Source organism: Xenopus laevis, chromosome 4S (genome assembly GCF_017654675.1).
Source record: "Xenopus laevis strain J_2021 chromosome 4S, Xenopus_laevis_v10.1, whole genome shotgun sequence".
NCBI classification, from domain to species: domain Eukaryota; kingdom Metazoa; phylum Chordata; class Amphibia; order Anura; family Pipidae; genus Xenopus; species Xenopus laevis.
The window spans coordinates 58284717-58310016 of record NC_054378.1 but is presented as its reverse complement, the minus strand read 5'-3'; the positions used below and the strand labels follow the sequence as shown (position 1 = coordinate 58310016).

The window sequence follows — 25300 nt, the reverse complement described above, 5'->3', positions numbered from 1 at the left end:
CCTAAGTTTTTTTTATCGAAGGATATTCCTTCGATCGTTGGATTAAAATCCTTCGAATCGTTCGATTCGAAGGATTTAATCGTTCGATCGAAGGAATAATCCTTCGATCGTACGATCGCAGAAATTGCGCTAAATCCTTCGACTTCGATATTCGAAGTCAAAGGATTTCAATTCCTAGTCGAATATCGAGGGTTAATTAACCCTCGATATTCGACCCTTAATGAATCAGCCCCTTAATGTCTGAACAAACTCCCTGCTAAATAGTAATAAATTCCCTTTAAAAGCACTCTGGTGGCCGTGTGACATGCTTCCTTCCTCACAACTCACTTCTCTGAGCCGGGTGAGGTTACAGTTTAAGCGAGAGGCTGACATCATGTCTGTGTGGAAGTACTAATATCCTGTCAAGGGAGATGCTGTTTTGTGAAGTTTTAGCACTTACTGTAAGCCTTTACTCATTGCTATCACTTCTAACCTCTGAAATTGAAAAATCCCCTATAATAACATCATGTGCAAACTATATGGTTCTGACAAAATGTGCAATGCTAAGTAAATTGGCAATGATAGCTAATGTTGTGTGGCTTTTGTTTTACGCCTGCTTTCCCTTCTGTATAATGTTTCAACTATTCTAGCATACTGCTCATTAAACACATTTAGAATTGCATCAATTGTGATAGGACATACTAGCAGATTAACCCCTTCAACAACTATTTCATCTATGCTGTGCCATAGATACAGATGTAAAATGACTACAGGCTGCTCCATTTCATGCACTGCACTCCATCCTAAAGTGTTTGGCTCTAGCCACAAAGTTATACCTTTCCTGCTTAATCCTCTGAGGCTCTATAAGGAGAAATTCCCAGCTCACTTACCAGACTAAATTGCATATTTCAGACAAATTGTAATTTCCTGCATAATCCCTTTGCACAATCGTTTTTAACTTTCCATGTGTTTAGGAAAAAAATTGGATTATTTGCCACAGAGTTTCCAATAATGTGTATCTTTAAGCAGTGATCAATTTCTCATAGACATTCCTAGCAGTTTTCAGCCAACTGCCTCTAATGAAGAGTGAAGAATGAAGTGTAAATCTCACATTGAATATAATGGGCTTTTTTTTGGGTCAGACCGTAAAACTATGCTTGTAATCATTATAAAATATAGTGCAGCTTGGTAATAAAAGCTACATTCAAGAAATATAATAAAAAAGTAACTTTTGCCTATAACACCCACCCCACCAGCCAAACACATACTGTAGTTTATACAAAAGAATCAGCATTATATTTAGCAGTAAGACTTTGGCAGTAAGTGTGAGCATAGACAGGCAGATAAACGCTACAGACAGACTGTGTCTGCTTATGGGGTCTGTCAACAGGCTTCCCTGACCATAAAAATGTCGGACAGATTTAAAAATCCCACTGGAGCAAGGGCCATATCTGCAGGGCTGATCCTATCAAATGTGGGGCCCAAATGGGACCATGTTGGCAGGGCCCCTAGACAAAGTGTTGCTGGCTACTGACACACCAAGTATTTAGGAAAATAAGGGCATACAGGCACAAAATAGAAAGGAAAGGGGCAGACAAGGGAGTGAGAGGGATGAAATAGGGGCACATAATAGGGGCACACAGGGTAAGAGAGAGAGAGGGAGGAAATAGGAGAGTGGACTGGGCCAATTAGTTTGGGGCAGGCTGGGCCGATTCAGCTTGGGAGCAGGTTTGGTTGGATTGGGGGCAGGCAGGGCCTATCAAGGTTAGAGGAAAGCTGGGCCTATGAGAGTTGGGGGCAGGCTAGACCTATGGAGTTGGGGGATAGGCTGGCTTATCAGAGTTGGGGGTGGGCTGGACCTATGGATTTGGGGATGGGCTGGACTCTCAAAGTTGGGGGCAGGCCAGGCAGCATCATGTGCTGAGGGAAATATTATCTGTGCTGCCCTGTGGTGCGGGGCCCCCAGAGGTGCGGGCCCTTTTGGGCCCAATTGGTCCAATAGGCCTAAGGCCGGCCCTGCATATCTGCTCATTGATGTGGCCCTCGCTCCAAAGTTCTGTATCTCGGTTGTTGTGATCCAATCAAATCAACTTGAAATCGCCCACCACAAGGATAGCTTATCAGTGAAAGATCATTTGACAGAGGGGTACATGCCCGAAACATTGTGGGACTTTGTTTGCTGAACAAGCCACAGGGGCTAGTCCCCATTTTGAACTGCAGTTAGAGTGCCGAAAACAAGCAAATACAAAACTTATTTTCAATAACGGTAGAAACCTTTTCTTTATTTTTTACGGTTCATTTACAATTAGTACATTTACAGAACACTACTCATAAAATAAACAGTGCAAATCTCTGCAAATTCCTTTAGTCATGTTTGATTTTTAAAATTGAGACATTCATAAAAATCCAGTTGTCACTGGGGTCAACGAGCACAAAGCTTTACTTATAATGATTTTGTTTTTTTAGGAAACTTACTTTTATCTATCACAGGGATATTAAGGTATCAAAATGCTCTAACCAATATTATTTAGGTGGTTATTTATCAAAATCTGAATTTGTCTCATTATTTTCTGTAATATACTCCAACCAAAACGTTCAGATTTTTCAGATTTTCCTCCCTCTCATTTTTTTGCCCAAAAACAACGAAATCTTCAGATTTCTGCACAAAACCCAGCACAGATCAGGATATCTTCAGAACTTCTCCCATTGACTTACATACAACCTCTGCAGGTTAGAGATGCTGGTGATAAATCACAAAAAATTCCAGGTTTTTTTTTCACAAAAAATTCAGATTTTATAGTAAAAAAAAAACTTGAATTTTATGACTTTATGGCATTCAGACTTTAATAAACAACTTTCTTAATGTACTATAAGTTCAATAAATTTTACATTATTAAAAATGGTAAAGCCATTTAATCATAACTGCAAACCCTTATCTGCAGAATTGAATTGTGAAGGTGAGTTATAGTTGAAAAAAATAAATTGAAAATATCATGTAAGTATTCAGTGCTATTTATAGGGATTGATTTAGAGTATATCTCTTTTAAACAAGATGACATAATTTATGTAGAAGTTCTTAAAAACAGGGCTTATCTGATGTAGGGGTGTTCTGCCTCACTATAATAACCAGAAATGTGTTTTCATTACTCTATCTTTTGATACCTACAGACCACTGATTGCATTCCTAGTAAACGTAATAATTCACATACAGCATTTCTTAGGAGCAAATGTATAAGCCAAGCAATGTAATGCAAAACCTGTCACATCCTTAATTTGATGGAAATAAGTGAACATCTGTGGTATTTTTGATCTGTCTGAACCAGTGCACACTAGGACTAGGAAATATAGATGGACATGAAGTGACCTAGAACTGACAAGTGGGAATTCTAAAGGTATCTAAAGGTTATGGCACATGGAGTTGCTTTAGGCTGCCCCAAAACACAATGTTGAAGAACCTGACACAGACCCCCACAGACCTACAAGTTGCAAATGCATCCACTGTTTTAGCTATTACATGAAAAACTTTTATTAGGGAATATAAATATGGGGGGGGGGGTTGCATTTAAAGCCCCTGAAACCCCAAGCCTCATGTGCCATTGCCCTAACATGGTGTAGGGGTATTATTCACATGCTTTTTCAGGTTGGTTTTTGGTATTTGTCCACTGACCAAAACTATTGTAAGAATTTAAAAAAAGCCAATTTTTAGGTTGTACAGATCAACAGTAAACAAAATATACATTAATGCAAATGAACACTTTCCCTCCTGTTTACATCTCTTGCTAGAAATAGAATGTACATATTAAAGTGCCTGGGGATCAACAGCCTGTAGCACTGTATTTTGTAGGCTGAAAATATTACAGAACAAAGTAGTGTGGAAAAAAAGGTGGTAATGCAAATAAAAAACATTATCTGCATAAATACAGTATATATAGTAAAGGGCAGATTTACTAAATGGCGAAGTGGCAAATGCTGGCGACAATTCACCAGCATTACCGCCCACAGGGACATCGCCGATTTAGGCGCCAATTCACTAGCGAAAGAGATAGGTGCTAGTGCTCATTCGCACTCTATCGCCCGGTCACAGCAAGAATTATATTTAATATTTAACATGAAAAGACACATTTATGAATAGAAAAAGTTATGACCCTGAGAGATCTATATAATACTACTTAAAAGTAAATATATTAGTCGTATTTTAGGATGCACGCTATACATATTTACATGTGTTCTTGATAATGAACCATATGTGTGTTTTATTGTGGACATGCAATTATGTAATTTTGTTCAGAAACTATAGTTGGCTAAAACGGCTTCTTATGCCTGTGAATCAAAAATAAGCTAAAAGTTTTTTGTTAGCCCAGCACTGTAGTGATTACCTTTTTCTTTTAAAGTGGTGCACGCACCGTCATGTGTTCACCTACACGTTTTGCATTCTGGATCCAAGGAATTTGCAGCACAAGCTTGAAAAAGGACCAGTAAGGTCCGAAACTTTGCTGTGCCATATGTGAAAATAAAGGCGGTTTTATACGACTACTGGGATTGTTGCATTCCTTGGATCCAGAATCAAAAAAAAGATGCAGACTCTGTCCTTCCAGAGCAGCTCGCCAGTTTAATGCATGGGGCCCTCAGATAGGCATACATTGATATCTGCATTGTCCTCCGATTTGAAAGTCCCGAGGGGTGAAAACTACATTAGTGCTGTCTGGGATTATGATCATCCTGATTTGGCCCAGTATGGGAGTGGCCAATTGTACAGAGGTCCGCTTGATTGGTGGCCTTGACAAACAAGCAGATCTCAACATGTTTGTCAAACTTTGGCCTCACCTATATTCCAGGAATGGTCTGAAAACCTCTGATTTTCTTATAACACAATGCAGCAGTTTGTTTTGTTCAAACAGTAAAGTGAAGGAGATAAGAAAATCCAAGCAAAAGAAAGGAAAGCTATAAATTAAGACCTCAGAATTTTGCACATAAATAGTGTTAACTCGACTCGAAGAGCAATCCACACATATTTGTGCATGCAATATTACACAAGATTAATGCATATGACAATAATATCCCTTTACATCTTCTCCTTTGGGCAGTTCACAGCTCAGTTAGCAATACATTTAAATTAGGACTGCTGCTGTCACATTTTCTGCTATACAAACAGCTTCCATCCTATGACTAGAACAATTTAAGTAAGAAACAGACATTGTAGTACAGCGCTAACATTTTCTATCTACATTCATAGATATGGTAACAGTGCAGTATAAAAAATAATCATGAACCTCATCTATATAAAAGGCATGTTTAATTGTCTGTAGCATGGTGAAAATGATTTACTTTCTGAATGTGCCTGCTGCATAGTCATCTTGCAGTCTTATTTGTTTGGGAAGTATTGGCCAATATACATAGGGTACACACACACACAAAGTAAAGGCATACTGTATGCATGCAGATCTAAGCTATTGACTGTGCTGCACGCCTGTGAACCCATGCATCCATGGGATTTTTCATGAGACTGTGCACATAGAAGATGCACTAATGCCTACTGTGCACATGGTACACACTATGAAACACCATGGCTAATATAAGCAGGATACCAAACAATCCTTAGCAAGTTTATTACTTTTTCTTCTGGCAGATTTTAAAGGCCATTGATGAAGTACTTCTTTTTTCTACCTATAAAAACAAAATGATAACATATAAATATAAATACAATGAGCAAATAGAAATATTCGAGCAATGAATTCATAAAACCAATGACTTCTATCGCTCTACTTACTGATTACAACAATACAGCATAGACAAACAGGAGGCCTCATTTTCTTCCCTATATCGACCAGAGGTTGGCAAGTCTTTGCACTCGGATACAAATGCATGAAGTTCAGTTTCTGGAAAGCCATCGATCTGGTAATTCTAAAAGATGTATAACATTGGATAACGTATTCAACTTAACAGTTAACATGTAATAGTTGCTAGAGCAAATTCTGTTAAGCTCATCACTCAGGTAGCTCTTGGCTAATCATTCTGACCAACAATTTGGAAAATTCTGTCAGCTAATGACCCGCATCAGAGTGTGTAAGGTGTCAGTGGCTGCACATCCCTAAAAAAAGCAACTTCAGCAATCATATGTGTGCCCAAACAAATTGTTTGCTTAGCAAATGGCCATGAGTAATCAGAGAAACAGATAAAAAGACAAAAAAACTGAAACCAAGTTTAGTTCAGACAAAAATACAGAATATGATTAAAATGGCAAACACCACTGTTCGTTACTTGCACTCACATGAGCAGCACATGCTTGTGCCAAGAACACCTAAACCATATACCTGATTTGACCAGGAGGCTGCAGGGCCATTTATACCTATGGTAAAGAGCATAAAATACTGTTGCTGATTTGGACCAGTGCAATTACTGTGTAACTCTGGGAAGACGTGCTGCTTTGTGGTTAAAAATATGCATTCATCGCACTTTTAAACTATTACTACTAGTACGTAACAGAATATGGAAGAACAGTCTTATAGTAATTCTCCTTCTGAGGAAAAATGGATAAAATGGGCACATGTCATTGTAACAACAGCACAGAAAGTTTTGCAATTAAAAAATGTAAATGAATCAAAATAAAAAAGCATCAATGATTTAACAAGAAATACACCAGAGTTTTTATGAGCAAATAAAGGAACTTAGCCATAAGCTATGAAAACCTGATGTGACTTCTAATAGATTTTAAACTATGAGGTCCAATAAAGGTATGGGACCTATTATCCAGAATGCTCAGGACCTGGGGCTTTCCAGATAATGGGTATTTCCGTAATTTGGATCTTCACAACTTAAGTCTACTAGAAAATCATGTAAACATTAAATAAACCCAATAGACTGGTTGTGCTTCCAATAAGGATTAACTATATCTTAGTTGGGATCAAGTACAAGGTACTGCTTTATTATTACAGAAAAAGAGGAAATCATTTTAAAAGTTTGGATTATTTAATTATAATGAAGTCTATGGGAGACAGCCTTTCCGTAATTTGGAACTTTCTGGATATCAGGTTTTCGGATAATGGATCCCATACCTGTATTTTTATACATATGTTTGGGTGTTTATGTAACATAATTAAGCACCAAATATAGCCCTTCTGACACTTTAAATGTCCTTTCTTAGCCTCTTCTTAGCCAGAAAAAGGCCCAATCAAAACAAGCAGGTAGGACAAACAAGTTTGTAATCACAGCTTAATGGCCATACCTACTATTATGACCAGTTGCTTTGGAAAAGCTTTGGAAAAGTTTAAACATGCCTCGAGATGTGTTTCTGACTGGAAACTAAGTTATATGCTAGTAAGCGTTATAGTACAAAAAAAAAAGTGTTTTCTTACCTTGATTGTATCATATGTATCAGTTATGAGTGCAATGAAGAGACTTAGAACCATGTATATGAAGAGGCTTATAAATGAATACAAATAAATGCGACTAAACAGCCAAACCAAGTAGCTCTTCTGCTGCATGATTGAAAATGTGGTAAACATATCGTCTCCATTAATAAGGGAGAACAGGCATTCCGAAACCATGTTCAGGGATCTAAACTAGGAAGGAAAGATAATAAAATATGTTACCTGAAAACAGGAGCATCCTTATGAAAGGTACTAATTTATATGAAAAATGTTAAATACCTTTACATGGTAAGGGCCTAACACAATCCAACCACAGAAGCAGTAGCCCAGGTAGATCATAGCTGCACAACAGCAGAATCGTATCACATTAGGCAAGGCTGCCCTAAGTGTCAGGATCAGAAGCTGCAACAAATTATGAAGCAGGTTATCACTTGTACTTTTTAATTTTTGTGTAGGTTACCTCTAAAAAATGTTGCAACCAAAATCTTACATTGTATTTTTTAAAAAATCCCAAGTAACGAATAACTCCAAGCCACACTAATAAGGTGGATGTTCCCAAGAGAATACTGCAGACATCATAACTGGTGAAGCTCTGGAACGAAAATGGTAGAATTACAGTTTTCTCTTATGGAATAAAAGAGTAAAAGAGCACAATCATTTCTCATATATTTCTCTGCACATGGTAAAGAAACTGGATATCAAATGATTCTCAATGCACATAATGAGAAACATTTTTAGAAGTTACTTCAGCAAGGAAAGCATGATGTATTTCACAGCCAACAGATGGTAGCACATATACTGTATGCACATGGCTGTAAGAAAATGCATAGTAGAAAGAGCAAATGTAGCTCCTGTTTAAATGCACTGAACCTATAAATCCCATAGATCTTAGAATAAATTCATGTCCATGTAGCATCTCATCAACTACAATTTAATCAAGCAATGACTGCTGATTCACAATTGCTTCCTGATGATAAATAAGTATCTGCTAGATCCTGAACACCGGTTTTTTTTTAATCTAAAAATGTGTAGAATTTGTACCTAAAAATAATGCACTAGGTAATGCAAGACATATACAGCAAACCACACAGTCAAGTGCACCTTAACTTTAAGCAGGAGCACTGCATATGATACAAGGATAGTTCAGCATTACATATTTATACTTTCACTGATTCCAGATCCATCACTGCTGCTGAGCTAGGTTTGTAGTGGGTGCATACAGCAACAACAAGGGAAAGACGTTACGTGGTTGAGCTTGGAGTTATGTGCTGGAGAGTACTCCCCCAGGCTAATACTGCAAGGTAATGAGCTATAGGAACATGTGGAAAGATTTAGGACCCTCTGCTACCTGTTTGAGAGCAGAAATTATTTATGGGCCATGTTTGGGAGTGCGAAGAACTTTGCCACTTTAGTCATTAAACCTGGGCCTATGCTGGCCGACTGTTAACTAACATAGCCAGGATTAAAACATGGCATCCCGTTGTTTAGCATTACTTCATGATGTGCTAACTTACTAAATGTGCTCCACTGGTTCACTTAATTTCCTCATTCACTCTGACACTTGATTATTGTCACCTCACCTTTGCTTGGATCTCCATCTTCAAGACTGAGCCAATAATTGACGAAACATCACTGATGATTATCATAATGTACCAGCCATTGACAAATTCCATGCGATCAGCTGAGGACACAGTCCTTGTAAAATGATGCTCGACAAAGTTTACATATTCCTTTAAAAGAAAAACAGTGTTGCAGATGTTAGATTATAACAGATGTTATAATGCATAATATATAGAAGATTAAAAAAATGACATATTCAAGACTTACTCTTTGTAGTTGAATCCCTTTTACCACAGATCGAATGCACAGCGTTATAGAAGATAAGCAGACCAAAATAACAGCAGCATCAAAAATCATCATATAATGGGTATTTTTTTGAACTACAAAAAAAGAAAATAATCCAATTAGTTGCCAAAATATTGCTATCCAGTTATTATTATACTATAGTTGTATTACATGCATATATTTAACAAAAGGAAACTATAACTATAAGCATCTCAAGATGCAACATGCTCTGGCGCACTGACTTGCCTTGCTGCCTTCTGTACAATTAAAGAGTAATATAAGCTTCCTCATATGAAAATAAAAAACTTTCTAAATACAATCAATTTAAAATTCTGCATCATTTCTGAAATAATCAAGTTTATATTCACTATTCCTCTATCAGCATCTGTTTCTCTTCATTCTGTCTTCTTGCAGCAGTTGGGTGTTAGATGAATGATCCAATATATCTTATGGAGGGATTCCTTTCCTAGCAGATCAAACAAAATCTAACAAAATAACTGCCTTTTGCAAAAAATTTGCATGTAGAAAGACAGGATTTTTGGTGATTTTAATAGAGTGAGCTCTAATACATCTTCTAGGCAATAGGAGCCCCCCTATAAGATATACTGGATCATTCATCTGACACCCAATTCCTGAATGAAGACAGAATGAAGAGAGACAGGTTGCTTAGAGGGGGAGAGTGAAGAGTAACTTAATAAGTTCACAAATGGTACAGAATTTGTAATTGTTTGTATTTAGAAAGTTTCTTATTTCAGTATGTTGAAGTACATATTAATTGTAATTTTCATGATAGTTCCCTTTTAAGGATGAAAAATTAAAAAAACACGTCTGTAGCGATTTCCAAAGTAATTGGAATTAATTTTGGTGGCTACTATGCTCAAAACTTCACCTAAAAATGGCAGTCAGGATTAAAATTGCTCCCTCTTTTCTACATCCACCTTTTATCTGTTATCTGTGTCTGCCTAGCATGATATGCTTTGCACAGAGTACCACTAACACAGAGACTTAGCCACTTTTCATATCATGCTAGGCAGACAGAGATAACAGGTAAAAGTTGGATGTAACGAAGAGGGAGCAATCTTGACTGCCATTTGGAAATAATTCCAAATCATCACTTTCATTTTTGTTATATAAAATAAAACTTACACTTACACAGTGGTCATCACCCTTTGGTTTTTCCATATACTGTTGAAATACAGCACCCAGCACTTTAACAGATTTTAGATATCAGAAACAAAATCTCAAACGTAAAATTCTTTACAGAAGAAAATGTATACTTACTAGATCCAGATACATGCCAGTCTCTGCATTCTTGGATTAATACATCATTATCCAAGGTTATTTTTATCCTTCCGCTGTGCGCTTTATTATCAAATGTTATCTAATACAATTAGAAAAAAGTTGTCTGATATAGAAGCTATAAGCCAAGTACTACATTAACTTAATCATATGCACAAATAATACAATAAATAACAGCTGCCATCTTCTACAGTATCCATTCAGCCATGGTTCAGAGAGAAAGTCAAATTGTAAACAGTGTATCTGCACACTACAGCAGACAGTTGTTTAACTCTCTAGTCCTTCAAAATGAACAGCATTTTAGTAGATATAACTGATTGAAAAAAAACTGAGAGGCACTACTGGCTGTAAGAGCTAGAAATGATGTTGCATCATTGCATACAGAACTACTGTATTACTAAAAGACCGAAGGTACATGTGAGAAGATTCAGGAACAGAAGTCTCACAAGAAACTTACAGGGAAAGTTAATTAAAATAATTATACTTATAGTTACTGTATTTTGTTCTACTAAGCTTTCTAATGCATTAAAATAGACAAACTTTACCTGTCCAGACATAAGTTAATTAGGGTAATGTTCTCTCTTAGACTACTGGACTACAAAAGTATAGGTAATTAAAATATTTCAGCCAAGTTCAAACTCTAAAGAACCCCATTGCATGCTTAAAATAGAATGCAGCATAATGGCTTGGAAACGCATGGCTGCTCCATTCTATGCTCAAGTAAACCAAAAGCTCAAGATTATCTTTGTAATTTCTTCTGATTACATAGATAACTGTATTTTGATTATGGGAACAGGATAAAGGTACTTACTGTAACCATGAAGTCATAGCAGTCTGGAAGTTCATGATGGCGAATGGTTTGAAGATTAATTGCTTTCAGCTTAAATGTAATTTCTACTGAAACAAGTCTAAAAAGATATTTTGCATGTTTTAGCCATTCTATTTAGTTTTTTAAGCGAATAAAAGTTAAACTTCAGTATGAATGACCTCATATAAGGTTGTGTTTTGGGGAAACAGCTGAAGGGAAATGGTGCAAAGGGAACAGCCAATAATTGGTTAATGGAGGGAATAAGTGAGGTTAAAAGAAATGTGAACAGTGGAGGAAAAAAAAATCAAAGTTAGAAAAAGTGAAGCAGAAGGGGAAGAATTGCAGGGGAGAGGTCTGGGGAGAAAAAACAAAAGGGAAGTATCAACAAAAAGAGAAGAAAGATATGGGATGCAGTTATAAAAAGAAGTAGGATTACATCAAAAGATAGAGAATCCTTAATTCCACATACAATCCATGCAGTAAAATAATAGTATCAGACACAGACACGTTGGGTAAAACTATACGTGTCCTCCCCAAAACTCAATTTCTTGTGGAGGGTAGGCAGAAAAATCTAGACACTTCCTGGCAAGAACCACTTTAAAGTACACACAAATGGACTACATGTTTAAATATTTACATTTAAACAGAAGTGACGTAGTTCAAGTAGAAGGCTTACCTATAGAAATCTAGTGTCATATTAAACCAGGCTTCAGCAGGTGTGTCATTAGAACACAGAGTGGATGGATCAATATGGAAACATTCTAAAACAGAAATCAGAAGTTCTAATTCAACATGTGAGGACATAAATAACATTAGTGGAATCTACAGAAAACAATTATAACGTATTTTACCTATATATAGAAGCACTACAGCATTATTGGATTTTGGTTACATTCTAAGTATGGCTTGCACTTTAGCCTCTTGTTTCAGTTCTTTATAATTCGACTTGTACAAAGACAGTATGTGGCACTTGGCACCACAGGGCATTACTATTATCGAGAAGCTGGACCTTTCAGCTGCTGCTGTTAGCTTAGTTTGTAAACTATGGTATTTGCAGGCATATTAATTTTTAGACTTTTGTTCTCCTTTAACTATAGGTCAAGAGCATGATGGATAATTACGTGTGTTTTAGTGGGATTGAGCAGTTTCCAGTTTAATAAAATCTGACAAACTCCTGTCAGTTTCTTTATCTTAAATTTTACCTTTTGCTTACCATATAAATTATTAAATTGTTTTGCCTCATGCCTTTACTGTACATGTGTGAACTTATACAGTATTTTTACAAATATAAATCCATATAAAAAGTGTTATATATTAGCATCTCCTTTAAAATTAATAAATTATCTTAGCTTCATTTAATTAATTAAGCCAGTTTCCTTTTAGTCATGGCTTATGAAAAGTATGTTAAATCTAAAAGTATGTTACCAGTCTCAATTTGCGGGTCAATTTCAAATGTCTCATTTCCAGGAAAGATAATTCCTTGTTTATAGAAATGTTGGCATAATGACATCCCAGTTTGACCTTTGCCATTACTATCATATGCATGATTTCCAACAGATATGTTTTGTAGCTCCAGGTACTATGGACATAGAAAAAAAAGAACATTTTTTTCTTACCACCAACATAATACTATACTTCATTTTAGGGAATGATGGGAGATCTTATAGCAGATAAGGCAGGCCTGTAAAAGACCAGTTAATCAAAAGTCAGTCAAAAGTTTATTTAAAGATACCCCACATAAAGTGGACCTGTCACCCAGACACAAAAATCTGTATAATAAAAGTCCTTTTCAAATTAAACATGAAATCCAATTTTTATTTTTTATTAAAGCATTCATAGCTGTTGTAAACTCATTTATAAATCTCAGCTGTCAATCAAATATTGTCTGCCCCTCCTCTATGCCCAGAATATTGTCTGCCCCTCCTCTATGCCCTGGGCATAGAGGCGGGGCAGACAATTACTTTCACTTTCCATTCAGCACTTTCTAGATGTCACTGCTCTCCACACATTCACCCGTTCTCTTTACCATTTAATTGTGTAGCCAGGGCATGGGGATGGACATCAGGTCCCCCATTCTGCTGCACAAACAAGATTCTGAGATGATGCAAGGTTTTCCTTAAAAACAGTGTCCACAAAATGGCTGCTGCCTGCTTGCTATCATTTACAATACAAGATTCAAATAATTTATATAGTGTAATTAAAGTTAATTTTGCTTGACTAATGTGATAAAATTTTGAATAATTTTTTGGGTGACGGGTCCCCTTTTTTTTATTCAAAAGTGGCATGAACATTCTAAGTAACTGCAATTGGATTTTACTTTCTTACCCTTTTAATTGTAAAGTTTATATGAGCATGAACATCTTCTTGACTGTAGATAGCATATGTGTCATCATGTCTGTCCTTATATCCTTTTAGAAACAGATGCTTAAAAGCCACAGTGTTCTCTTCTTTAAAGGTGACTACCATTTCATTACTGAGTCCAAATAAAACTAACTGAAAAGGAAAGGTTAACATTACATTATATTATGCCATTATTCAGTAAAGTATGCATACCAAGACATTTTAGTTTCATTTGTATTCTAGACATGCACAGTACAGGTGTGGGGCCTGTTATCCAGAATGTTCGGGACCTGGGATTTTACAGATAAGGGGTATTTCTGTAATTTGGATCCCGATATTTTCAATCTACTAAAACATTCTAGACATTAAATTAAAACGATAATGCCCCTTTTAAAAATCTTGCTACATGTAAAAGGAGATGGTATGGCATTTGAGTCATTTTTGATCACTCCAATGTGCGAATCTTCTGCTTTTCATTTGGAGCAGTTATTATGCTAGCTCACAAGATGGCATACATTAGTTAAGTCTTTTCAGCTGGTGCATACCATCACAGTGTGTGTGAGGTCACCGAACAAAAGGAACCAAAACAAGTATGCCTTATCTTGAACAATTAGAAATTCCAGAAACATATGATGTTGCCCATAGGAATCAATTAGAACTTTTGTAGGGACTCGGGACTGTTCAAATCTAATGGCTGATTGGTTGCTATGGGCTACATCATCAGTGCTGTTTGTCTCCAATGTTAATAAATACACCCACTTAAAGGGGATGTAAAGGCAAAAAAATAAAATCCCATTTTTACTTTCTTTAATGAAAAAGAAACCTATTTCCAATATACTTTAATTAAAAAATGTGTAACGTTTTTGTAAGAAACCTGACTGTATGCAGTGAAATTCACCCTTCGTTTTACTTGCTCTGACAGCTGCAGTTAGGAAACTTCAGACAGTCCCTAACTGCTGTGCAGGGAAACGATCATACTTTCAAATGGCAGGGGTGGCAGGGGGAGCCCCCCCCACCTTACTTCCCAGAACTCAAGCAGCTTTGTTTGTTTCCTCTGTAACAACTGTGTAGATTTGTATCCACAGACCCAGTACAGTCTGTATATTCTGATTATTAATCAGTCTTGCTGTATCGGTTTGTAGCAGATATTATTTGACCTGTGCTGTTTTGATAATTGTGAGGATCCCTAAACTTAAGCTCCCAACTGAAGCCCAGACCACGCTAAGCATGTGCGTAGTCTTGGTATTGCAAAGACGCTTAATAAAGTTACAAGATGACAGCGCCTGCACCAAATTTAAAAGCATATATCATTTGTTTAATTGGGCGCAGTAGTGCAGTAAGTTCATATTTATATTAAGTATACAAAATACAGCATTTCAAACATTATTCTATTTCAGACTTTAGTTGCCATTTAAAGGAGAAATATCCCCCCAATAAGAAAAACACCTACCTACTACCCTAGGTAGTCCCAATCCTCCCTGCTCTGCCTACTGCATAGTTCGTTACCCCCTGAAAGTGCCACGAAGAGTTTGCTCACGTATTGGTTCGGAGTAGGCGCATTGGAGCTCATAGACGCCATCTTCCAGACCTCCAGTTTTCTTCGGATTCTCTTCCTTCCCCTCCGCAATTTCCAGCACTTTTGGTGCATGCACAGTTGCTACGACCCGGAAGACTGCTCCAACTACAGTACACATGCGCAAATAAGGCGCACACTTATAGGAGTAGACTGGAGATCCAGTTGGTGCGCCCATGAGCTCTGCTGCACTTATCCTGCACCGATACGTGAGCAAACTATTAGGGGCAATTTCAGGGGAACAAACTATGGGAGGGGGACTACCTGGTAGGAGCTTTTCTTATTGGGAGGGGGGTTTAGTTCTCCTTTAATGTATTTCATGTTTTACTTGTGAGTTAAAAATGTCAGTCATTCTGGGCTGGGGGGGGCAATCCACTTGTAGGCTGAGTACACATGTAAAACATACCTATAGAAGGCCTCCTCAACCCCAACCCAAAGTGGCTTACAGACCTGACTGTCCCATTGCCTTCATTTAAATGCAACAAGAACTCTAACCATAAAAGAAAAAAATGTGACAGAAAACAATTAGGGATGCACTGAAACCAATATTTTAGGATTCGGCTCAATAATGAATACTTCACAAAGTATCAAACTGAATCCGAACCTCTATATGCAGATTAGGAAAATAAGGGGTGAAAGAGAACTGTGTGCGAAGCACTTCGTTAAAAATATTTTTACTTCAGTTTGTGTGAAGAAAAGTTGCATAATTTTTAGGATTCGGTTCAGCAGGCAATTGGATTTGGCCTAAGAACTTGGTTAAAAATATATCTACTTACTTTTTACTTCATTCAGTTTGTGTGAAGAAAAGTCGCATGATTTTTAGGATTCGGTTTGGCAGGCAATTGGATTTGGCGGAAACAGTATTCTGCTGAGAAAGGCTGAATCCTGGTTGAATCCAGAAAAAAATCCTGGATTTAGTGCATCCCTAAAAATAAAACAGCACTATATAGCTTGTCTAAAAAATTGAACAGCGTTATTTAAAAAAAATTTTTAAAAAAGTTCATAGCATTAACAAAAGTATGCTTCTGCATAAAATGTTGCCAAAACTTAAAGCCTCAAAATGTTGCTTTTTTTTTGTTTTTGAATGACTTGCCTTTTTTTATTGTGTCTCTCTCTCTCTCTTTGGGCTCTCTCTGGGCTGGATTCATTGTGAGGTTGGATTTTAAATTTAATAAGTGAAATTACTTACATTTCTCTTCAGGTCCACTCATACACAAATATGCAGCATCAGCTAATTAAAAAAAATTAGACCTTTTTTTCTAGGAGGGCAAGTTTTGATTTCTGCTGTAGAGAAGACACTGATATTTGATATGGAATAAACTATATGAGAAAGTTTATTCAGCCCCACTAAACGTAATTTGCTGCAGCAATCCCTTTGCTTTGTTTAGCTTTCTGAGTTGTCATAGCTAAAGTCTGCACTGATTATAGGTCAACAACATTAGACAAAGAAAGGCATTTTTTCAAAGTATAAAGAGACCATATCATTAACTAACAGAGGAAATAAACATCAGTAAACATTCTGTCCATTCAGTCTTAATTAAAAAGCTAAGGAAAGTAGAAAGGATAAACATCATGCATGTCACATGAAATCTTTTGCACACAACTCTGTAATACCACCAGTTATGCAAGGGATTTTATTGTAAATGTAAAAAATAGTACAAATTTAAAAATAAATTTAAACTGCTGGGCCATGTATTCAAAATTATGTAATTTAATATATGTAATAGTCATACTGCCCTACATAATAGAATAGCTCAAAAACATACTGCTGCAGTTAATTGTTTACATAAATTATTATTAGAGCTTAAAAAAAAACATTAAATTGCCATCTACATTAACTTAGTAAGATGTAGGCAGCAACATAGTGAGACAACATGCAATTGCTTTGCCTTTTTATGTATTCACTTAATTTGCCTTTCTATTCTTTTCTATCTCTCTCTGAGTATAAAAATCATTTTCTGGTCAAAAGAATATCTGTCCCTGGCAATCATAAAGCAGATTCCTTCTATAAATAAAATATTATTTATTTATCAATTATTTTCTAGTCAAACCTTCTCCTTATTATTGTCCTTTCATTAGAAATTGAACCCACTGCAAGGCTTCTGGTATTGGAGACCCTAACAAGTATACTGCATCAAACTTGAAATTCTAACCTAGACAGCTACAGAGCAAAAAAAGTGGTAGTTCGCCTTTAACTTACTTTATAGAATGTCCTATTCTTTGCAACATTTCAGTAGATTTTTTTTATAGTTTTTATATTTTTGCCTTCCTCTTCTGATACCTTCCAGTTTTCAAAAAGGGATCACTGACCCAAACAACAAAAAAATGACTTCTCTGCGAGGCTACTGTATAACTTTATTTATCTTTCTATTCAGGCCATTTTCTAATTATCCCTCAGTCTCTCATCTAATGCACTGGTTGCTAGGGTATACTGGACCCTGGCAACTAGATAGCTGCTAAGACTACTGGACAAAAAGCTAAATTATGAAACACACACAAAAAAATTTAAAATAAGGCCAACTGCAAACCATTTCAGAATATCATTCTCCATATCATGCCAAAAGTAAATCTAAAGGGGAACTCCCCCTTCAATTTAAAAAAGGCCAATACTAAAAACTAAGACCCATTTACAAAAATAATATCTTTATCTATATCATATGCAAAGTGCATTTCAAGGTGAACAGCTCCATTACGAAAAGCAAATGTTATCTGTGAGACTGACCACTCACTATCCTTTACATGCACTGTTTCTGTAACAGGAGTCAAAAAAGAGAGCTGTAGCTTTCCTTTTACTTGTCATGTGCTTCCAGTTTGGGTTTCACGGCCTGCCTGATTAAAATCTAAAATTTCAGACTGGCTAACCCAACAAAGGCTCATTGTTGGGTTTTCTAATGTATCTCAGGCTAGTCACATGAAGTCAACTGGACACAGAAAATAAGTAACAATGCAGAAAGCAGGGAACACAACAATGTCATTCTGGTTATGTTTGGCAGCTACCAGGACAGATTAATAATGCCACAGACTCACACTAATCACATGTTATTACCAAAGACAAATTAAACTCTTCTTGGGGACAAGCAATTTGCAAAAGGCTTGTGTTACACAGAGCCTTCCCTATCCCAGTTGCCTTTCAGAAGGTGATCCATGACATGTGGTATTTGTTATCACTCTGGAAAGGAGAACATAATTCTAAGCAATTTTCCAATACACATTTATAAAAAAAATTCAGTGCTTTTAAAGTTATTTAAAAAAAAGTTATTGAAAGTGGCATTTGCTTAACTCCTGTTGTTACTTCGCAACAATGTTGCAAAAGTTTTAGTTCCCCAGCAAAGACAGGTCTGATAATCAGCTGCCTTGTCTTACATTGTAACAACAGACTGAGCCACATGGGGCTGAGAATAGAAAGGGACAGACAAACTCTGCTTTTAATAGCAATACATATACAAATAACTTAAAAATCATAGAAAAATTGTAATTGTAATGAAAGCTGCTTAGAAAGAGGTTTTATTTTATAAAGCAAAACATTATTTTTAGGTTGCCATTCCCTTTAAAGTGAATACATCTTCTCAGTAACTGTCAATCAGGGACGTTCACTTGCGTTGCCTTGTATTATAGATTACAATCAACAAATTTCAGGTGAATTTTCCAACAAAATTGCAAATATATATAGATAAATAGATTTGTTATTTTTCTGAATAACTATCATTACAACTTGGTAAATGAATACCAGATGATATATATCAGCCATATGTTTAAAATGGCTATTCTGTCCAGAGATTCTTGTTAATTTATATACAGTATGAGTAAATATAACTATATAACTATATATCATATAGGTGTACTCTTGCTTTGCTCAGTAAGCCATTCAAAAAAATGTACTTGTTTCAACTGGAAACTATCCATGTTTCAAATCCTTGTTTGAAATGGAAACTAAAATTTTCCCTACTTTTCCATTACAGCAACATACATTGTGTAGCAAGTAAGACACAGCAAATCTGCATCCATTGCAAGATCTCCAGGAAAGCAAATCCAGCAGAATCCACTAATAATACCAACCAAAACACTGATACATTTATACAGGCAAGACTGCTAACTCAGTTATAGATAGAAATGAATATAGTCACCTGTTTTAAAACACAATATTATGAGCAGTTGGGTTGTGTGGAAGTTACCCTTTTACTTGCAAGTTTCTGGCATTAATACAGATTTCTTTGAAAGAAACAACATAAACTCAAGACATAGTTAAGAACTTACTTGGACCGTCACAACTGCAATTTTTAAAATTTGAATACAGAGCTTCCAAGGCTTTCTTCCACGGGCACGGAATTTCTCACAGGGGTTCATGAAAAAGAATTTAAGTTTTCTTCGTAGCTGGTCTTCCATGAGTAGAACATCAGTCATGGGACACTGCTTGCAGCAGTAGATACTGTCATGTCCATCGAAAGAGTTGCATGTATTTATTATCTCTGGGCTTTCCATGGCTGCTGGCGAGAAAATATTATGTCTACCAAATGTAATGCTGCATTACTGATATTATTCAGGGGCATGAAGGTCCCTAGGACCCTAAACTACCTGCAGATTAACCCAAACCTTATATACACAAAGTAATTGCAATAACTCTAATGCACCATTTACCTTACTCAGCAATATTTACTGCCCAATTTGTAGATTATCTAAAAAGTCAAATAAAGCAGAACATATGTCTGTGCTCTGTGATTTTCTCACTTTGTGTTTGCCTTATTGATTGACAAACATTCTTTTGAGGAGAAGTATAAGGGGGAGGTGATATTGTGCAAATGATTTGTTTCTTTATACATATGCCAACTGGTGTATTTCGAAACTTTTTTCTTTCAGCAGATTGCAGAAAGCAATACACTCATAGGGCTCTGTGGGGGTTTTCAAAGAAATTGCTTATGAATACATTTTGTAGATTTATCTTGGATAGTACTGGTATGAAACTGTTGTCCAGACTGCTCAGGACCTGGGGGTTTTCAGATAAGGGATCTTTCCATAATTTGGATCACCCTACCTTAAATTGACTAAAAATGAAATTAGATATAATGACAAATTTTTTTACAGGAAAATATTTCGTTAAATGGTGGTACTTGCAAGACAATATTGGTTCTGTAATATTTGGTTGTGCATTATCATCCATGGCTAAGCACATGGTTAGGCAAACCACACTAAACTGCATACATGAGATAATCCTGCAGTTAGGTCAATGTACCAAATCACAGGGGATTCCATCAAACTGTTCAGATGGCTACGAGTCACCTGAGCCAACAGGAACATGATATCCGAAATATATGACAAATGTAGATTGAAAAGCACAAGTGTTTTCTCTCCAACGTTACATGTGATTTCTTTGCCACTTAAGTGTAAATTTTTTATCTGCTAAACTTAACAATAAAGCATGACGTCAGTGATAAATATAGTCTTTAAACAGTTTCTCCCATTTACCATCTAAAAGATAAACAGCTCTATCTTAACATTTTTGCTCCTTTTTTCAACTTGCACAGAGTTATTTTTGCTTCAAAATCGTCTTTAATAATAAAAGTTTACTACTAACAATTTCCTGTGGGATGAACAATAGCTCCAGTGATTATGATGAACCTGCGATGATTATGCTATAAATAACATGGTAGATGAAACAACAGAAAGGCATTGTACTTTTGGAGATTAAATGTTCCAAGCACTGCACACTGATAACCCTGGATGGAACATTAACCCATTATACCGTATAGCCTTTTGGAAACTATTCATTTGTCCTTGAGAACTTCCGATGACGAAAAACTCCTGTTGCTAGAAACCTATTACAAAACGGGACCAAAAAAAATAACAGCAAAGCATGTGAAAGGTAACCCTCATAGAAAGTGTATTTACTTTTATATATTTCACAATATTAGTTGGCGATTAAACATTCATTTATTTGGGAAAACTGAGGATGTGTTATGATGCAGCCTTTAAAGGAACAGTAACATCAAAAAATTAAAGTGTTTTGAAGTAATAAAAATATAATGCAGTGTTGCCCTACACCGGTAAACCTGGTGTATTTTGCTTTAGAAACACTACTATCGTTTATATAAATGAGCTTATGTGTAGCAATGGGGGCAGCCATTCAAAGGAGAAAAGGCTCAGGTTACACAACAGATAGTTAGACAGTACACAATATTTTCATTACTTTAAAACACTTTCATTTTTTTGGTGTTACTGTTCCTTTAATAACTGAAAACCCATGGCTTTTTTCACATGCTGCAAATCCACAGAACCCTCTTGTTTGGATAGAATATTTTAGTAAAACCAAACCTACAAGCTCTCAGAAAACAATAATTTGTTTTTAGCCATGTATAGTATTTTTGGGAAAATGCGCTTACTTAAAGTTGAAAAAGTTCTCTCTCAGACGTTTTCAAACTTTTAATTAAAGCCCCCTATTTAGGTTCAGCAGTTGTTCAGGGTAGCTGTTGTCACAGGAAAACATTAGGGATGCACCGAATCCAGAATTCGGTTCGGGATTCGGCCAGTATTCGGCCTTTTCCAACAGGATTCGGCCAAATCCTTCTGCCAGGCCGAACTCGAACCCTAATTTGCATATGCAAATTAGGGGTGGGGAGAGAAATCACGTGACTTTGTGTCAGAAAACAAGGAAGTAAAACATTTTTCCCCTTCCCACCCCTAATTTGCATATGCAAATTAGGGTTTGGATTTGGTTCGGTATTCGGCTGAATCTTTCATGATGGATTCGGGGGTTCGGCCAAATCCTAAACAGTGGATTCAGTGCATCCCTAGAAAACATTGCTGTATCCGTCTTATCTATATCTAGATTATTTATTGCAGACATGAGTATACATTAAAGGAACAGTAACACCAAAAAAAAGTGTCCTATAGTAATAACAATATAATGTACTGTTGTGCTGCACTGGTAAAACTGGTGTGTTTGCTTCAGAAACACAATTATAGTTTAGATATACAAGCTGCTGTGTAGCCATGGGGGCAGCCACTCAAAGCGGAAAAAGGAGAAAGGGCACAGGATACACAGCAGATAACAGATGAGTGCTGTAGCATACAATGTGATTCTTCAGCACTCATAGCTACACAGAAGCTTTTTAATATAAACTATAGTTGTTTCTCTGGTTTTGCCAGTGCAGGGCACCAGTATATTACATTGTCTTTTCTTTAAAACACTTTCATTTTTTGGTCACACCATCAGACAGTGCTACGCAATAATCTACTGCACTCCCTTCTGGGCCTTGTAACATCAGCTGTCTATTGCCCTTTTGTAGACTATATCAGCCCATACATAGTAAAGGGGTTGTTCACCTTCAAACACTTTTTTCAGTTCAGTTGTTTTCAGATTGTTCACTGGAAATAAAGCATTTTTCCAATTTCTATCCATTTTCTATTTGTGACTGTATTTCTAATATTAAAATGTAAAGTTTCATTTTTCACCTTCTAAAGTAGCTTAGGGGAGGGGGGTCGGCGACTCGTTAACTGCTCTAAATTGATACATTTAGTTGATACATTTGTAATTTTCAGCCCTGCAGAGCAGAATCCATTAGTTTTATCTAAGGCATCAGTTAGAATTGATACACTAGATTCTAATATTCAAAGATGCTGCTATAAAATGTATCAACTAATTGTAACAAATGTAATTAAATGTAGCAAATTGTAACAATTCAGAATGGTAGGATTACTGAGCTGCCAGACTGAAACACTAGAGGCAGCAACATTAACTTTAAACTTACATTTTGGGAAGATGATAAAAAAATAAAAAAGGAAACCAATTTTATAAAAAAAAAGTCTTTGTTTATGGTGAACTATCTGAAAACAACTCAACTAAAATAAGTGGTTGGGAGGTGAACAACCCCTTTAAAAGGGATCCAGGACTAAAAGAAAGGGATCCCCCCAGGTCCGTTGACATTATTGAAGAGGCTGAAAAATGGCAGTCGGGAAGGCAAAACTAAATGCATTTTATTCCAGCTGGGTGTTCTGTATTATTACCTTTTTATTTTGTGTCTTCTTGGGAGACACACATTAATATTAAGTACATAAAAACAGCTAAGCGGCCAAAAAGTTGGCTTTAATTACTAATGCTGTACTGTAGAAAGCCATTTCACAAATTTTAGGGGGGTCATGGAGATCCAATCTAAACAGCACATGGAACCATTTTTGGGTCACCCTCTCCAGTTTTTAAAATGACCAGGTAAACATTTAAATATTATAGTATGGTAAAAGATTAGTTTAAACTGTCAAAACCAGCATCTGATCTTTCTATGGCACTAATGTCCTCCATTGTCTAGGAAAGAAGGGGTTATAGGACACTCCATATACTTTCCAGACTACAAATATGGACCGGACATCTTAAATGTAATATAAGCTTTATCTCACTGAAATAAGACACTTTGTAAATATAATCAATTAAGATTGCTGTACTTTTTATGAAAGTAACAGTAAGAAAGTAGTGTCTCACTATCAGCAACCTGTCACTCATTCTCTTTTCATGCAGAGACCTGGTTTAGATTTTAATTGACAGGTAGGTCTAAGGAGGGGCTCCCTTTTCTAGCAGATGTTTCAGGGCTAACTCAAATAACCAACTCCAGCATAAGCAAAAGCTAACAAAATAACAACACCAACACCCTGCATGCAGCAAAACAAAATTTCTATCAGACCTGGTTATTTTAAAAGTAAGCATGAATACATCTTCTAGGCAAAAGCTGCAACCCCCCCCCCCCCAAGCATGTATTAAATAAAACAAATATTGACTCCCTGGGGTAAATAGATAAAATAGATGGGTAAACAGATAGGCTGTGCAAAATAAAAAATGTTTTCAATATAGTTTGTTAGCCAAAAATGTAATGTATAAAGTCTGGATGACTTAGACTGGATGTCTAACATAACACAATAATCTTGGTTTCCACTGATTGGTTACCAGGCAGTAACCAATCAATGACTTGAGGGGGGAGTTCTTTCTCCAAAGGCTACACATCCACCGGGCATGTGACAAAGAACACATACATACATACAAACATACATACACTGTATATGAGATAGGTGAGCGTTCAGCTGTCATGGCTCTGTACAAGCACGTAGCAAATGAAAATATATTCGTGTTATCCGTGAACAGCTGCAGAACGGCAGCCCTGAGACAAGAAGGCTATGAATCATATGTATACACTGCGCAATACTAACCATTCTGACGCTACTGCTCCGTTTGCTTTTACCCAGCTGCGCGCCTGACAGCTCGCTCTTCCACCACGTGACTAACCCTGCACTGCACCTATGTATTTGTTCTAAAGCCACCAAAGCAATATAGCCCCCGCCCCCTGGTCACTTACCTACTGCTATAGCAGCGTCTCAGTCCACAAAGCAGCAAAGATAACGTCCTTTGTTTTGTCCAGATTTTCCTCTCTGCCCTGGGATCTGAATGCGGCGCATCGCTACTATCGGCACAGCGGTCACGTGACCTGACTAATGGTCCTTCTGCCGACCTAGCGGCAACTACAAAAGCGACAGCAACCCACGAAAGCCGTCTGAGCTACGATTGGTCCTTGGATATGTCAGTCAAGCTCTGGGCCAGTCGGGAGAGGTATAATTACGGAGTAGTTATTGGCTGCTTGTGGCGTTTTGCGTTGCGCATAGCAACCATTCGATCACATTGACGCTTTTTAGGTCGGCAGAACGATATGATCCAGTCACAATGTGTTACGAGGGACTTTGTTATTTTGTAACTGCCTCGCCCGGCTCCAGCAGGCCTTTCTTAGCTCAGGGTTTGGTTTTCCATTTGTCTAATCTTAAAAGTGTTTTCTCGGATGCTGCCAAACACTAGCCAAAATAATCTCCCAAATCAAGCTCCCACTCATCCACTCATATTACTTCCACAGCCTTCAGAAACTCTTCCCTGCATACCTTACCTGAATTTATAACACCTTCAAGTGCCTGTGACTGAAAGCTCACTGTCCTCACACAATCTTTATTTACACCTTTGCTGATAAACTGTATTTATTTGTTACTTAAGAAATGGGGAGCAGAGCTTCTTGGTAAAGTTGATGAAAAGAGAAATGTTTCTGTGTACAATTGCTGGAGAAGTGCTCA

General features: G+C 36.7%; 1 protein-coding gene across 4 annotated transcripts; it reads right to left on the bottom strand.

The window, feature by feature from the left end:
* Positions 1-3990: 3990 nt before the first annotated feature.
* Positions 3991-24734, bottom strand: LOC108715492 (mucolipin-3). 4 transcript variants are annotated; one of them, XM_018260686.2, is made up of 14 exons: positions 24544-24734; positions 19466-19695; positions 13624-13791; positions 12724-12877; positions 11975-12059; positions 11302-11398; positions 10473-10572; positions 9174-9286; positions 8927-9076; positions 7837-7938; positions 7626-7748; positions 7332-7538; positions 5747-5880; positions 3991-5643 (listed from the first exon to the last, which is right to left on the bottom strand). In XM_018260686.2, the coding sequence occupies exons 2-14, from the start codon at positions 19688-19690 to the stop codon at positions 5640-5642; spliced, it is 1662 nt and encodes a 553-aa protein (XP_018116175.1). In that variant the 5' UTR covers positions 19691-19695; positions 24544-24734; the 3' UTR covers positions 3991-5639. The 4 variants fall into 4 exon arrangements, with proteins under 4 accessions (XP_018116175.1, XP_018116174.1, XP_018116177.1 ...); XM_018260685.2 differs by having other exon boundaries at positions 19466-19692; positions 24544-24733; XM_018260688.2 differs by lacking the exon at positions 24544-24734 and adding an exon at positions 15988-16136 and having other exon boundaries at positions 19466-19545.
* Between the last annotated feature and the right edge of the window lie 566 nt (positions 24735-25300).